This window comes from Podarcis erhardii (genome assembly GCF_964252035.2).
Source record: "Podarcis erhardii genome assembly, chromosome: 9".
Classification (NCBI taxonomy): domain Eukaryota; kingdom Metazoa; phylum Chordata; class Lepidosauria; order Squamata; family Lacertidae; genus Podarcis; species Podarcis erhardii.
In genome coordinates this window covers 79,026,034-79,042,681 of record NC_138512.1, presented here as the reverse complement: position 1 = coordinate 79,042,681, position 16,648 = coordinate 79,026,034, and the positions used below count along the sequence as shown (strand labels likewise).

General features: G+C 50.7%; 1 protein-coding gene across 1 annotated transcript in view; it reads left to right on the top strand.

Moving 5' to 3' along the window:
• The window catches only part of PAIP2B (poly(A) binding protein interacting protein 2B), a 34,945-nt gene that overhangs the window by 13,691 nt on the left and 4,606 nt on the right, over positions 1–16,648 (top strand). Inside the window, exon 2 of the mRNA XM_081877429.1 lies at positions 9,274–9,437. Coding sequence (XP_081733555.1) covers positions 9,282–9,437 — 156 coding nt within the window. The 5' untranslated portion in view covers positions 9,274–9,281. The remainder of the gene's footprint in view (positions 1–9,273; positions 9,438–16,648) is intronic.

The following is a 16,648-nucleotide window of genomic DNA, read 5'->3' as shown; positions in this document are numbered from 1 at the left end:
TGGGCTTTTCTGCAAGGCTGAGTAAAAGGTCCTGGTGGAAAGTGGGGTCTGCCTCTGTTCCCCCACTGGCTTGGTGTTTCCCAAAGGCAGAGTTTTGGTCAAGAGCTGTTTGAGGTGGGAATGTCAAGGGTGAGGTGAGCGAAGAGGCCACCTGCGATTGGGTTCCCGTTTGAGCTCCTATAAATAGCTTTGAGAATCGTTCAGTTTGTTGACTGGCTGATCATTTACAAAAGGCACCTCGGCTTGGCCCTGCCAAAGGGCAGCTCTTATTCCTCCTCCACAGAGGCTGCAGCAGCAGCAGCAGCAGGATCCCAGGCCTATTCCAGCTGCTCAGGTTTGCACCCGCCACAACCCAGTCAGTTGACGCCAGAATTCTGGCATGTCGGAAATGTCACAAGGGGTGGGTTGGCTTCTGTGTGGTTGCCTTAAGAGTGATGAAAACATCTATTTTTGTGGGGTAGAGGGGATGGGAGGTACAGCTGGAAAAGGAAGCTTGTCCAACTTGGTTGCCTGGGGCGAGTTCAGAATTTGCTCCAGGTAACTAAGCAGAAAAGTGCTTTCTCTTTTATTGGTTTTATTAAAATAACTCTTTTACTGCTTTCACGTCAAAATGATACCAAAGCAGCAAACAGTAATAGTTGTTGGTGTCCATCGAGAGACAGGGAAGTGCACCTCCGGAGATGAAGTCAAACCACTGCATCAGCAGCACCAAAGGGACCTCCCTGGGGCACATGCCTGGAAAGTGTGTCTGGAGGTCCTGGGTTGTCAAGACTACAAGACCCGCCCCCCCTAGCTTTACTGATGTGGTCCTGAGGAAAGCAGAACAATAATTTTGGCACCAGCTTGGCTGCAGGAGTTGCCAGAAGGCACCATCCAACCACCTTAGGGACTCCACTCCAGATTTGTGTAGCGTTCACTCCTGAGACTTTTCTTCTCTGAAGATATCCCACAAGGAAATGGAGGTTTTGGGTCAGAGTTTTCCTTCTAGCTGGGCTCTCTTCCCAAGTTGATGAGCCCCATCTGACCCTTACTTCCCGCCACAGCATGTGCAGAAACCACCTTCTTGGACCCACTGTTGGTCTTGTCTCCTTAATCCACCAGAGCCTGTCTTTGCATGCAAGGGAATTTCCTAACCCACCGAGGGTTTGGGACCTATCAGCTACCCTCACCTGCTTTAGCCTGCGAATCAAAGCTGCCCCTTGGTTGTGGCCACTGTCACATGTTGACAGCTTTAGGAGCCGTGGGTGAGAGTGAAGTGCGGGGACTAAAGGTGAACAAACTATCCCAGTAGCAAAACTACAATAACATTGGATCAGTAAGTAACACCTAAAATACCAATAAATTAACCATAGAAAGTCTAGGTGCCGGTGCACCACAAATGTGTAGCATAGTTCTGTATGGACTAGGAATTTTAGGTGTATTTGCAGAATACTGTTCGGGGAGGCAATATAGGAGGAGGAGCTGCCTGGTTTTAGAAATCTTGGTGCAGAAGCCCCATGTCTGCCCACCTTTGTGTGTCTGGGAGAGGCAAGGGTTAAACTGACTGTCTTTGCCCCATGGCCTGCTTCCCTGCCCGCCTCTGTGTCTGTGCCTCTTGTCTCTCTGTCCAGCAGCCTCGTGCCTTCCAGATCTCTCAAGCGGTGGTTGTGCCTTGCACATCATGCTGTTCACTGAGCAGCCATAAAATTCTCTCTCTAATTAGAAGGTTGCATGTGCTGACGCTGGCAGCATTTCAGTCACCGAGGAGTCCTCTGCCTCTCGAGCTTCCGAGGCACCTTATAAAGATGCTGCGTTTTCTAAGTGCCTTGATTGCCTGCTGAGAGCTCCCCACCCTGTTGAAGACCCTTCTGTGAGATGGCTGTGCTCCTGAGCATGGGGGAAATCCCCTGCCCCTGTGAATGAGTGTGCTGAGGTCTCTGAATTTGTGTGTGGGCTCTGTGCTGAGATTTTGCAAGGAAGTTTGAACCTGTCTAGAGAAGCCACTTCATGAACATTAACTCACTGTGATTCCATTAGAAGCTTTTGGGGTAGGGTGTACTGAATCCCCACTTTTTGACTGTAGGTAGTCCAGTTTGGCCTTCGCTCTGAGGTTGTCTGGGCACACATTCAGAGTTCTTTTCTGCAGCCATAAGACTAAAATTCTGCTCTTGGGGTGGGGAGCAGGGGAAACCTTTCTTTCTGAGTGCTGAAGACACTGCCGAGTACTGAATTCTGCCTTCGTGCAAAACTTTGGAATCCAAGGATCTGGCATCAGGCCTGGGATCCATGGAGAGGCTTTTTATTGTGGGCTTTGATTGCATCTTGTGTTGGTAGCAAATAAATGTTTCACTTTCCCTCATGGCAACGAGCATGTAAAGAGCAAGACACAAGGCCAGGGTAAGATGCCTGCTTGGGATCTTCTGGGTCCAGCTATGGGAAATGGTAGTTTTGTTGGGTGAGCTGTGGGCCCTTTGTGGGTGGCTGTTTCCACGCTAAAAGTTAAAACTCTGCACATCCCATCCTTTGCTGGCAACCCTGCTCCAGTAGCAGTCATGGTGAAACTGGAGCAACTTTCACAGTCCCACTCCAAAGCGGAGCAGCCCAACACCCTGCTTAGCCCTCCATGGAGCCACTCAGACATTTCTGAAAGTCCTAGGAAATGAAGCCCTGGTCTCTGTGGTTCATGGATCCGAGCCTCAGACTTGGAGGAAGAGGAACCTCCTCAAGTCGCTCTGGGAAGCCATCCCGCTGGGGGCTGCCTTGGTGGGCTCCCACCCAGGCATTGGGCGAGGCTGGCATTGGTCGTGGTTACCTGACGCTCTGCATCCTCCATTCCTCAGGAGAGCGAAGCACAATGGGCACAGGGAAGGAGGAGCAACAGGTTACCCTCACAGCCAGATTGACGGTTGCATTTTGCGATTGCTGTTGGTGCTTGTTGGGGATTGGAAACCACTTTGAGACTCTCCTTCTGCAAAGCAGCATGCAAGCCTTTTTTCTCAATCAGTTGGTCTTCTCATGAAGGGTAGAAGGGGCTCCATACATTCTTCCCTCCTCCCCAGTTTTTCCTTACTTCTCAGCTGGAAGCTGAGGAAGCCTCTCTGCCCTGGTGGGCCAGGGCAGTTCAACTAATCCCGCCTGCACATATAAAAACAGGCAAGCTGTTTCTTTGGTTTGCTCTTGCTGGCTGCAGATGGCCTTCTGCCAACCCCACCCTGCCCAACTTGCCCTCAGCTGCACAGAAGCTGTGTCTGACGCAGCTCCTTAACTCTGAATGACAACCAACCTCCCCCCCCCCCGCAAACTCTCCCATTTCTCACCAGCTGCTGTCCTGTTACCAGGCAGCTGAGTTCGCTAGGCTCTGTCTTCTTTTGGTGGTCTGGTGGAGGAAGCCCCCCTCCCCTCGTCCTCGGGCTCCTCTGGATTCCCGCCAGGTGCCGACTGGGAAGTCCTTAGGCTGACCTATTTCCCCATGCAAGGCTTGCTAAGCTGCAGTGCTGCTGCAAGGCTGGAGGGGAGGATTTAGCCCCCTCCCCTGTTGCAGGAGCAGTGTCCTCTTCCTCTCCTTGGCCAAGAGCCAGCCAGCTCCCTCCCGGGGTCCCTCTTGCCATTTATCTCATCGTCGCGTGGTGTTTTTCCACGGCCTCTCTGGGTGACGTGGTTCCTTTTCTCCTGCCAACTCCCGCTCGGCAGGGACTCTCTTCTCCGGGGCCTCGGCACAGACTGGGCTGATTTACAGCCCATATGGTGGGAGACGCCGCCAGCTCCCAGCTTTTGTTGCTCAGCACCTGGCAAATGGCTGGGAAAGCCTTTTGGCTGCTCAGGAAATGGCTGCGAATCCCACGGTGGGTGGAGCCCTTCCGAAAGAGCCCCTGGGCCTGGGTGGCTTCTTTGGAGCAGCAGCATCCTAGTAACCTTCCCCCCCCCCCCGTTTTAGTCCAAAGGGGCAGTCATGAACTCCTAAAAGAACTGGAACTTGGGACCAAGGTTCTTCTGAAATACTGTGCTTTCATCTGACCTGAATATGAGTGGTGCTCTGCCTATGCTCAGAGGCACGGTGTTTCTCTGGTTTTCAAGACAGGCTCCCTTAGCTAGGCCTTAGCAAGGCACATTCCAGGTGCAGGAGATTGTAGTCTCCCGTTAGTGCCTGCCTGTGCACACGCTTTGAAGCCAGAGGTGCCATTTGAGATTTCTGCGTGCAAGGCAAGTACTGTCTACTGGAAGAGAACTGGAACTGTGGGCTCTTGCCTTGGAAGCAGTAGCAAAATTTGGGGGGGAACACTGTGGCTCCAACCATTGACCAGTGGCTGAGGAAAACCTGCCACATAACGGCACTGAATGAAATGGCCTGTTACAAAGTATGGAAAGGAAAAACGTGGACAGTGGAGATCTTTCTAAATAATTGGACGCTGTCTTTGGGAGGGCACTTGTGAAGATGTGTGTGATGCAGTCGCAGAGGCTGTCTGTAAATAGGAACCGACCTGCACGTGGCCTGCAGAGACTGTTCAAAGCAGAAAGTTTTACTTCTGCTCTTTTCCCTGAAATTGATAGGCATCCTTTGCATTGGAACATGCAGCTTGGATGACATTCAGAGGCTGAGACAAGAAGGCCTCCTTCACCCATTGCCCCAGCAGGGCCCCCTCGCCTGCCAGCATTCAGTTGTTGAGACTGGTGCGGCCTCTGCCCATCATGGGGAGGTCACTCTGGCAGGAGATTTTGCCCGTCTTTGCCAGCGCCTGGAGTTCACCAGCCCAGCCCCCATGAATCTTGTGGCTTTGCTGGATCAACTGCTCATTTACTCAGCAGAGAGGGAGAAATAAGGTGGGGCAGGGGGCAGTAGCCATTGGTTTTGGCAATCTGCCTCGATGGAAGTACTTTCTGCTCAAGCATATAGGACTTGGGAAACTGATAAAGGGCTACTTTGGGCAAGTTTTGTTATGAAATGCTTGGTGTATCTGTCAGTTATGTCCTAAGGCCAAGTTTATACAGGAGCAATGGAATTTTTAAGAGATTTTAGAGATTAGAGATTTCATTTTAGTTTTGGTAATTTCCAAAATCCGACACAGGGCCTTTCCAGTGCATATGGGAAAGACTGTAGCTCAGTGATAAAGCATCTGTCTTGCAAACACAAGGCTGAGACCCTGCCTGAAATCCTGGAGAGGAGTCTGTGCAGATAGTACTGAAGTAGATGGGCCCAATGGTCTGACTCAAGATATAGCAGCTTCCGATGATACGTACGTAGGTGAAGGTGGATGAAAGAGAGAGAGGGAGTCCCATGTGAAGCAGTGAACTTCCTCTTCCTGCCCACGTCCTGTCAACTGTACAGATAAAAGCTAAGCCCCCTGAACCCACAACATCTGAGGCTGCTGGAGGCTCAGGCCAGCACTTTGATTCAGGGCGATGGCTCAGCCAAGTCAACTTTGCAACTGGATCTTCAGTGTCAGTCTATGGTTGGTTGCTTGGTGTCCGTCTGTCTCGGGAAACAGTGGAGGAGTGTGCCTTTGAGGGTGAGGTCAAAGGGTTGGAGAGCTACAGCGCCTGCTGTGGCTGTAGAGACCGATGCAGGAGAGACATGTTTTGTTGCATCTGGGGCAGAAGAAGGTGTCTGGTTGTGCTGCTGCAGATGGGCCAGGGTGTTTCTTCTCTCTGCACTCCCCCCAGCGGTCATTCCTCCTCTGGTTGCTACTATGGATGCATGACCTGACTGCCTGCCGCCAGGCACTGCGGTCATCCTCAAGGGATTCCCACATGGTGGGGTTGTTTTTGCCAGCCTTCATGTCACATTGGCAGACATCTTTGTAATGCAATCCCCATAGAGCACGTTCTTGGGGATCCTGCCATCTTCCACTCCGTGGACATGACCAAGGCAGTGTAGACATCACTGAGACAAGAGTGCAAATATGCTGGGAATGTGAGCTTGGGAGGAGCACGTCTTTGTTTCGAATTCTGTCCTGCCATGTATACCCAAAACGCATGTGGAAAGCGTTGAAGCGTCACTCCCGATGGTTACAAATTGCCTACGACTCACTTGCATAAAGCCGTGTAGAAGCACTGGCAAAAACAATTCTGGATCTTGCAGAAGGGTCCCTCAGATGAGTACCAAGCATGGAACCATTGCTCAGCCTGCACAGTCAAAAAACCTTGTCCAAATGTCTCCTTGAAGAAAGCCATGTGGAGTTCATAACGTGCCCCGGGGTGCAGAGGGCTCTGGTGAGAGAGTAGGCCTTGTGCAGTTTGGCTAGAAAATAGTGATTTTGCATGCAGATCTTTTAAATGCACAGGCATGGAGCTTGCAGCACGAGGCTGTTGCAACATCCTCTGGGATTGAACTTCCAGCCACACCCTCCCTCCCTGTTGGAGTATGCATTTGGTTGGTGGCATGGAAAGGGGTTGGGGGTACTGCAAAAAGGGGAGAACCTATCCACATATTTTTGTGCGTTTACCTCTGCTAACTTTGGAGCACACATTTTGTGGTCATTTGTGTGCACCTTTAAAGGCCCCCCTTTTCTATATGTCTCTGTGTTCCCGTTTTACAGAAGGGCAGTTGAAGTTGAAAGGGAGTGAATTTTCTGAGCATGCATAGCAGAGATGGGGTCTTCAATCCAGCTGTCCCAGTTTCAAGTCTAGTTACAGCTATGCATCCCTCCTACCCACCGAGAATACCCCAAATGTTTCTCCTGGGGTGGGTGGGGAAGCACTGCAGCTGGGAGGTGTTGGTGCCTAGATGCTGCTCTCCCTCTCAGCCCCCCATGTTGTCATTCTGCTGTCGTTTCCTGTGCCTTGTGTAGTTTTCACTGCCAAACTCTCTCAAGCTCTCACGTCACCCAAGTGGTCCATTGGGAGTTTGGTCTTTCTTGTGGCTGCTTAGTATGAATAAATGTTTGTGTTTGGATGGTTTTGTCATGGCCTTTGGCTAGCACAATAAACTTATTGAACGGAATAAACGTTATTAATGAAAAGTATTGTTTGATTTGGAACAGGGCATCTGGTTTTCTCTAGCATGGAAACTAGTTTGGGTGGGGTGGCCAAATCCAACCCTTGTCCTCCTTTGCATATTATTTCCCACCTGGATAGGGTTTGGGCTCTGTGGTCCCACAACTCAGATTTGTGTAGGACAGTATTATTTGCTACGGGGCATCTACACTTGCCTGACAGTGTTGGTGCTGCAGTCCCGATGTGTTGCTAATAGCTTTGGTGTTTTAAGAATTTAGGAAGAGCCTGCAGGATCAGGCCTGTAGCCTCATCTGCTCCATCTTTTCCAGCATTCTGTTCACACAGTGACCAACCAGGTACCTGTGGGAAGCCCTCAGGCATGTTTCTGTACCACGCAGGGTGCCTTGCAGCCATTCCCCCATGAACTGGCACAACAGCTCTGTTGTTGCCCTTGTGAACTGCTGCAAATTCAGAACTTCCCTTCAGTCCCCTCCGAAGACTCTGTCTCCCTCTGATGGTCCCACTGCAGCATGTTGAAGTGCTGGTGTGAATTCTCAAGATTGGACTTGTTACACATACAAAACAGTCCCCTGCGCATAAGAGAGCTACCATTCCACAGAGGGAGGCACCAGTACAGCCTTCCTCCCTGGCATGCTATTACGTATTAGTATTATTATTATTTTAAATTTGCCTGCCCTCCTATGTCTGTACTGTAGATCTCAGGGCAGTTCACCAAGTTTTCATTGTGTGGCAAGAGAGAAAACAAGGAGAGGCAGGCATTTGTCTGAGCTTCCAGTTGCAGTAGTTTACAGGTTGACTCCCTCAGTGGCCTTAGGCGTCACAGCTGATCAAGAGGCTGCAGCTGAAAGCTTTCTAGGCTGCAGTGGGGCTGGGACTATCTTGCTCCTTGGCGCTGCATAGTAGACTGTGCTGGATTGTTTGGGGCCAAAATCTCATAGACAGGGCCTTGCAGAGAGACTTTTTTCAAGCTGAGTGAAGCACTTGGAGTGGGCCGGGGTGGTTTGCATTATCAGTGCTCCTCTGTTACATTTTTGGGTGCTAGTTCCTGACTCCTCCCTGCCCTCCACTACCCAGTTAACAGACTTGGAGGTATAATTTCTCCTTCATCACTGGCACTACCCTCCTTGCTGTGGAGAAGACCCTCTTTTGCCTGTGGCCCTCCTTGTCACGGTCAAGACCAGCTTAGCCTGAGGCAATGCTCAGGAGAAACTCAAGCACAAATGTCCCCTGGTGTCACCCTTTCTTATTCTGTCTGGGAGAGAGTCTTAACCCAGTGATCCATCATGCTCTGGTTACCTGTAGATGACTTGAATGCACTGCCCATTGGACTGTCCTTGAAGACAATGCAGAATACAGCTTGAGAACCCAAGCCACTAGTGCTGAGGCAGCTGTGTGGCTCCTAATCTCGTTCCATGCTGGTGGATCCTTTTCAAAGCCCTGTGTCAACTTGCAGGCTTGCCTGTCTCCATGGGATCTCTCTCACTCACGGGCACCATTCTCAGGTGTTTGCAGATGCAACGAGTGGTAATTAGGGTGGGTAAGAAACTTATCTGTCGTGACTCCCAGTGGTGGGATTCTTAGCAGTTCCCCTCCCCATTGTGGATTTTCTTTGCACGTCTTGCCACAAGGGAGGCCTAACAGCCCCAGCCTGGGCATGTTTAATAAGAAGCAACACTCCCCTGAGTTCAACAGGGCCTGCTCCTTTCTAGTTCTACAGAGTATCACAGCCTGACATTTTGCCTTTCTGCTGCTGCTCTTGCCTCGTTCTTCAGGGGTTGCAGCTGCTGTTGGCTGCGCCGGCAACCACTCTCATGGTTTCTGTCACTGAGGCAGACAGCGGACTGCTTCTCTTCCAAGTTCATGGTTGAAGACGGTGATGGATGGGCCAGCATGAGGGCATCTTCTTTTCCACTCTGGGAGGGTGTAACCCTGTATCCCATTCCATGGGAGAGAAGTCTCCTTCTTTCTCATGTGTTGCCTGTCTCTGGCTCTCATCTCCCAGGCTGATGGGTGCTCATTGCAGGACTTCAGTGCCCTATGTGCAGTCTAGTGTATAAGAGAGCCAAGTCAATACTGTGGATCTCTTTCTCACTTACCCCCACCCCAGTGCCAGCAGAGGTTCTCTTCTTTCTGCCCAGGAACAGGAGAAATCTCTTCTTTCCAGACATCCAAGCTTTCAGAAATTCTCAATTCCTAGCCAGTATTTCTGTGAGGGGTGACCCATGAAACACTATGACCATTATACTGGGGGCTGGGGTGGCATCTGCTGTTGGCTCCTGAGTTGTGAAAGTGTCCCGTATTCTTTTCCCTATTCCTAATGCATTTTTCGCCTTCCCTTCTCAGATTCCGTAATGATGAATGGTTCCAGCGTGGCAAACACGACCACGACTGCCACCACCCCTGCAAAATCCAAGGAGGACCAGGTAGTGAACGGGCATGATGAGAAGGAGAACAACCCCTTTGCCGAGTACATGTGGATGGAGAACGAAGAGGACTTCAACCGGCAGGTGAGGCAGTCAGGGGGCTTATTGCAGTTGCTGACTCTCCAGTCTGTTCCTTTATAGGCCAGTTTTTATGGGGAAGCCTACAGGGATTATGAGAAGCGAAATGCCAGTAGAGTACAGAACATCATTAGAAAATCAGAAATCACTTAAAAATAGATGCTCAGGCTGGCCGCCTGCTTCGTGTCGTCCTCGCTCACAGGTTGGGGCAGCCCACACTCTGGATAGAGCAGGGGGTTGGTGTTTATGACTTTCCATAAGAACTAGTCCAGGGTGGCCAACCAAGATGCCTCTTCTGTGAACCCACAAGCAGCATTCAAGGACAAGAACACACTCCCCTTCTGTGGTTTCCAGCAACTGGTATTTGGAAATATTACAGCTGTGGAGGCAGAGGAAAGCTGTCATGGCTAGTAGCCCTTTCTGGCCCTCTCCTCCACGGATTTGTCTAATCCTCTTTTAAACCCATCTAACTATGTGGCCATCACTGCTTCCTGTGGGAGGGAGTTCTGTAACTCCCATGTTGAGCAAGTGTCTAGCCCTGTCTATAGAAGTGCCATGGGAGGCAGGAAGTCTGCCATTAGAACCTCGCCTCAGCCTTGGGCAAGTGGCTCTCCTTCACCTGCATTAGTAATAGAAAGAGATTTGCCTACCTTTTAAAAAAAATGCTACTAAGATGTGGCTTTAATCAAGGGGTATATTCAAGCTTCCTTGAAAGAACTTTATCTTTGGGTAAAGACCAGGCTGACAGATGGCAGAAGGAGGGAAGTAAGATGGAGAGGGCACAGGAGACGTCAGAGGGGAGGAGAAAGGAGATTTTTGGGGCACTAAAACGTCCATTCCTGATCTTTCAGGAAGCCCCAGTCTCTCCCTCATCTCTCTGATGGCAAGCCTCCACCTGCCTCTGTGGCTGCACGACAGCTAGGAATTTGGTCTTTATGAATCTATTCATTTTAGATGATCTTCAACCCACTTTTTCTACCCTTGAGGTGGCTTCCGATTGCAAACTTTAGAAATGGCAGGACTCAGTAAAATCCAGCAGCATTAAAAACCAGGGGAAGGACCACCCAACAGATGAATGCTTTCTCAAAAACAGAGGAGAAAGGAGCGGTGCCGTGCTTCCTCCAGGACGGCAGCCCAGAGCTTTTGGGCTACTGGCCTCAAGGCCCCTCTCCTGGCAGTCCCAAGTTCTGGCCGCCTCTTGGGCTCGGCCTGTTGCTGCCGTAGGAGCTCCCACAGGAAGAGGCAGCGGTGCCCCCCACTCCACTGGCTCCAAGGCCACAAGGGGCTTGAAAGGTAAGCAGGAGTGCCTTGAATTCCGCCCGGAGAAGGCCCAGCAGCTGCCAGCACAGCAGTTGCCAAACAGGCAGGACGAGCTCCTCAGCATGGAGCATTCGCTGCACTTCTCAATACCTCTTCAAGGGCAGAGCTGCTGCAAAGGCTGGGCTGTAGGAGGTGGCAGGGAGAAGGATCCTGCAGCTTGCCGCCACTTCTCTTTAGGATGCATGCTCCTCTTCCCCGCATCTGTTGCCAGAGTCCTTGGGTCTGTCTCTGTCCTTGCCTCTCCCCTCCCCAGCTGCTTTTCCTCCCTGGCCACCTTGGCTCCCTTCCCTTGCCCACCCCAGCCCTGCTGAGGAAGCACCTTGGAGAGGACCATAGCTGAATGGGGCAAGGCAAACTCTATTTATTGCATTTGTGCCCAAAAGGCTCCCTGAGCGGCTTACATGTAGTCAAGACAGATGCTACACACAGGCTCATGATCTGAAAAGAAACCTGACACGCAAGGCGAAAGGGACAGGGAGGGAAGAGGAAAATAAAGACCCGGGCACCAATTTCTGAACAATTGCTCCTCCAGTGACCAGCATGGCACAGTTCAGGGGCAGGGAGGTGCTTGATGGAGCTGGGCCTCCAGTAGAGCACATTAAATGAGCCCCGTTGCTTCCCATCTCTCTCCCGCTTAGGCAGTCTGGCGGAATGGGCCTCCAGTGGGTCCCAAGTTCAATCTCTGCCAGCATCCCCAGCAGAAAGGTTCAGCTGGCAGGTGATGGGGAAGCTCTTTTCCACCTGAGGCCCAGGAGAACAGTTAGCAGTTGGGGGAGACAGTACAAGGCTACCTGGATCAGGGGGGCTGAGCTGCTGCGACGCAGCTCCCTATATTCTTGCCTCTGGACTCTCTTTTGTGCTTGAACATTGAGGATGAGCTGGGGGTCAGTTTTGGTGAGAGCTGACCCTCAGACCTTACAGCTGAAGCTCCCTGGTTCTTATCTCAGCTGCTCTCGGCATCTCCCTTCTGCTCTGGGAGGTCTGGAACTGCTTAGCCTGCAGCGCTCCAAGCCTTGGCGGGGCGGTTTTGCTGCTTCCTGTCTTCTCGGGGCCTCTGTCCAGCTGCCAAGCTTGCGATGTGGCAGTGTGCGAGGAAAGCCTCCGCAGCAGGAAGGAATCTTGCTCAGGGATGACAGGAGAAGCCCCGCCTGCCTTCCGAGGGTCTCATTGGCAGAGGAGGAGGCTTCAGCCGAAAACAAGAAATCCAAAACCCTTCCTTCTTGGGGGTGAGCAGACCAGCCCTGCTGCTTTCCTGGAGCCAGTTGAATCAGTACTGTTTGGAAGGGCAGCCTCTGGGTGGGGCCCAGAAGCAGATAGGAAGGCTTGCAGCAGGACCACTGAGGAAGGAGGATGACAGCTCCTGCAAAATGTTCTCTGTGGGCAGGGCAAGCCACAGTGTCACCAGGGAGACATTCATTCTCCTCCTTTTTAAAGAGTACAAAGGCAGGACGTTCTGGGGAAGTGGAGAAGCCCCAGGATGGAGGCATCCATGGAAGTGTGGAGAGGCCAGGCGTGCCCCTGTGGCACAGGGTCTGGCTGAACTTTCAGCTGGCCTCCTAAACTGAGTGGGCTGGCTGGCTGGCTGGCTGGCTTTGGGCTAGTTGCTCACTCTGTTGCCCATAGGGGAACCTGACCCACAAAGTGGTTGTGAAGGTGGAGGGATTGTCAAGCATTCCGTGTGCAGTGAGAAATGCTGCAACCATGAGAACTTGGCCTCTCAAGGGCTTCTTGGCATTATGACAGCTGCTGGGATGAACGAAGTGTCCCTGGTCTAGGAGAGGCCGCTCTGTGGCTGGTGCAAATGAAAGCCACAAAAGCCGTGGGATTTGCCGGCTGGGACTTCCCTGCTGGCAAATGCAACTGAGCTTCACAAGCAGAAGGGGAGCTGGGGTCCGGGGTACTGTTTGTCAGGAAGTGTGAAACTAGTCCTCCCCAGTCTGAGGCCTTCCCAATGGTTTGGACCGCATCTCCAGCTGTTTGGACTACATCAGCCTTATGCGGCTCGGGATCCCAACCCCTGGAGGACAGTCTCCCCCACATGAACTGACTCAGACCCTGCAGCCTTCATTGGAGGACCTTCTCCATCTGCCTCATCCACAAGAGGAGTAAAATGGGGCAACACGAAATCAGGCCTTTCCTTTTCATTGGGCAACACGCACATCCTTGAGGAATGCTGTCCCTGGGTAATCTTGCCAGGCACCATTATACTTCGTTTTTAGGCGCCGGCTTAAGACATGTTTACTTAGTCCTTGGGCTCAGTAGTAGAGCATGAGACTCCTAATCTCAGGGTCGTGGGTTCAAGTCCCATGTTGGGCAAGAGATTCCTGCATTGCAGGGGGTTGGACTAGATGACCCTTGTGGTCCCTTCCAACTCTACAGTATTCTGTTCATCTCTGTTGTTCTGCTCATCCTTTAATAGGGTGGGCCAGGCCTTTTCCTTCTTACTGTGCTGTTGGGTGAGCATTTGAGGGGTTTTGCACTGCACAATGCTTTTTAATTTTGCTTTTACTTGATTTCTGTGCTTTATCCTCTTTACTGAGAGGTATTCTTTTTGTCTAAATGCATTGAATAAGTAACAAATACAAAAGGATGGTCATGCTGGCTGGAGCTGATGGGAGTTGTAATCCAAACGTCTGGTGAGCGCCAGGTTGCTCAAGGTTGTGTTGGGCCCTGCTTGTGTGGAAAAGTTGGTGGTGGCCAGGAGGCCTTGACCGGTTGGCCATGGCTGGGGCCTGTGCATTTCACCCACTGTCCAACATACAATCTGAGGTGAGGCTTGAGAAACCATGTCCCTAGTCCTCCTTGGTTCCCTGGTTTGGGCTTTGCGTGTGGAGGAAGCACCTGGAATGAGGACGTAAGAGCCGTGCGGCTAAGTCAGGCTAAAGGGCCTGCTCACCCGGCATCCTGTTTCCCTCTGGCCTGCCAGGTGCCTCTGGAAAGCCCACAAGCGGGACAGGAGCACAATAGCAGCCCCCTTTTCTCCCACCCTTGTTTCCCAGCAACTCACATTTATGGGCATACTGGAGGGTGCGGCAAGCAGCCATTCACCGCCGGATCCTCCGTGAGTTTATCAGAACCATCCAAGTTAGTGGCCGTTACTGCACCTTGCAGTAGCTCATGTCAGAGTTTGGCTTTGTGAAGGAGGTATTCCTTTGTGTATGATTTAGAGAGTTGGAAGGGACCCAGAGGGTCATCTGGTTGCATCTCTGTAATGCAAAAATCACAGCTAGTCTGAATTTTCCAACATGCGCCTTCACTGGGTGACCATAGGCATTAATTAGCGTTTTAAGAGAGGGACAAAAAACACTCCCTAACCACTTGCTTAAAGGAAACGATGTTTGTCATGCCCATTCACCCAACGGAGTGGTATAACAATAAATTAAAGCGGTGGCTGCAGCAATACAGTGGAATTAATAACATTGGAAAACAAGAAACACATTGATTTCTGCAGCAAATTGGCAGTCAAATGGCTGTGCCACTCTGTCTAGGGAGTTTTCCTCCCAAGTCAGTTGGGAAGACTCTCTAGTGCAGGCTTCCTCAACCTCGGCCCTCCAGATGTTTTTGGCCTACAACTCCCATGATCCCTAGCTAGCAGGACTAGTGGTAAGGGATGCTGGGAATTGTGGTTTCAAAACATCTAGAGGGCCGAGGTTGAAGAAGCCTGCTGTAGTGTCCAGGGATAATATCCTAAATTAAGGTAGCCGTAGAAGGCAGCAGCTGTTTAAGTCACCACTAGTAGCATGTTAGGGACTGCCTCCTGCCAAATGTCACATGATCCCAGCCAAGAGACCTTCTAGCCTTCAGTAAACAGACACGGCTACCGTAAGATTGGAGATTAATAGTAATGAAGAGAGGGGAGGGAGGCGGCAGCCCAGTGAATCCACAGCTAAGTCTGCATTTGACTGCTCCTTGTCGCCTGCCTGTCTCTCTCTTTCCCCCAACTGAAGGTCAGACACATGCATGCATGGTTGTGTTACAATGCCCCCTAATGCAGGATTAGTTCCCGGGGGGGGGGGTGTTTAGTGCTCGCTGTGATGTCTGTATTAAGCACATGTCAGGAAAATTGCAATGTTGTTGGGGCCGGTGCAGCTTCCATTCTCCATCCTCTCAGGGACGCATGCCAGCAGTGGGTCCCAAGTGCCACCGTGCGCCAGCTTGAAGTACAGCACCATCTGCTGATGAGACGTGAAATCTGAGCTTGCTCTTGCCTTGCCAGCTTGGTGATTTGAAGGTTGACATGATTGGGAAGAGAAGGGTTATGGTGTCTCTGGCCTTTTTCCCTTGTTTTAATGGGCTCCACTGAGAGGCTAGAGCTCACACACAAGTGTCTGTGAAAACCTTGCCTTGGCATCCCCCAAAATTTCTGGGCTTTGATGAGTGAAACTTAATGAAAAGATGGATTGCCCTGTGCAGAAGGAAGGATTAGAGAAAGGCATTGTAGATGAAGGGATGGCTGCCAGAATGCCACACAGTGCATCTGTGGAGTGGCCATACTTTAAAACACAATACTGTGTGCATCACTGCTCACCCTCCAAATAATATTGAGAATGGTGTGGGAGGAGTGGATGGAAATCTTTTTCTTCCCTCCTAATCCTGGAACAGGGACGCAGGTGGCACTGTGGGTTAAACCACAGAGCCTAGGACTTGCTGATCAGAAGGTTGGTGGCTCGAATCCCCTTGATGGGGTGAGTTCCCGTTGCTCGGTCCCTGCTCCTGCCAACCTAGCAGTTTGAAAGCACATCAAAAGTGCAAGTAGATAAATAGGTACCACTCTGGTGGGAAGGTAAACAGCATTTCTGTGCGCTGCTCTGGTTCGCCAGAAGCGGCTTAGTCATGCTGGCCACATGACCCGGAAGCTGTACGCCGGCTCCCTCGGCCAGTAAAGCGAGATGAGTGCCGCAGCCCCAGAGTCAGCCACCACTGGACCTTTACCTTTAATCCTGGAGCAGCCTTCCCCAAGCTGGTGTCGTCCAGCTGTTTGGGGCTTTGGTTCCCATTGATCCCAGTCAGAAAAGCCCATGCTATAGTAGAAAACAGCTGGAGGGCAACGTAAGTACGTAAGAAGAGCCCTGCTGGATCAGGCCCGTGACTCATGTGGTTCAGCATCCCATTCTCACAGTGGCCTACCAGATACTCATTATGGGAAATTGGATCCAAGCAACAGAGCCCTCTCCCCTTCTGGGCTTTCCAGGAGCTGACATTCAGAAGCATTGCTGCCCCTCACAGTGAGGCAGAGCACAGCCCTCTCCTCCTCCATTAATTTCTCTAATCCTCTCTTAAAGCCATCCAAGTTGGTGGCCCTCCCTGCCTCCTGCGGAGCAAGTGCCATAGTTTAACAATGTGCTCCTGTCCACTGAGAGAGGAGAGTCGCTCAAAGACCCCCTTGATAAAAAATCCCGAAGCTTATCTGTTAGGGTTGGTGGGCAAAGACATACCACATATGAAAAAAACAACTTTTTATATGCAATAACAGCTGCCAGGGTAATTATTGCCACTAAATGGAAATCTCAGGACACACCAAGAAAGGAAGAGTGGATTTGTAAATTAAGTGAGTATATAGAATTGGCAAAATTAACTTCAATTATAAGATACCAATCAAATCAAAAGTTAAGAATGAAGTAGAAGTATTTCAAAGATTATTATGTCAAAATATTGTTCTAAAAATAACATGCTAATAGGCTTAGAATAAAAAATGTAAGCAATAACAAAACCAATGAAGAAAGAAGGAAAAATCAGAATGTAACAAAAATAATTTATTATAGAATGCAAGGGGAAAAGGTAGAAATATAAAGAAGTTGAATTGCTGTGGAGGGAAGTAGAGGGTGGGAGGTGGGTTTTATAATTAAGTGTATAATTAAGTAGCTGTTGTAATTTAGATATTATATTTTATGTGAGGG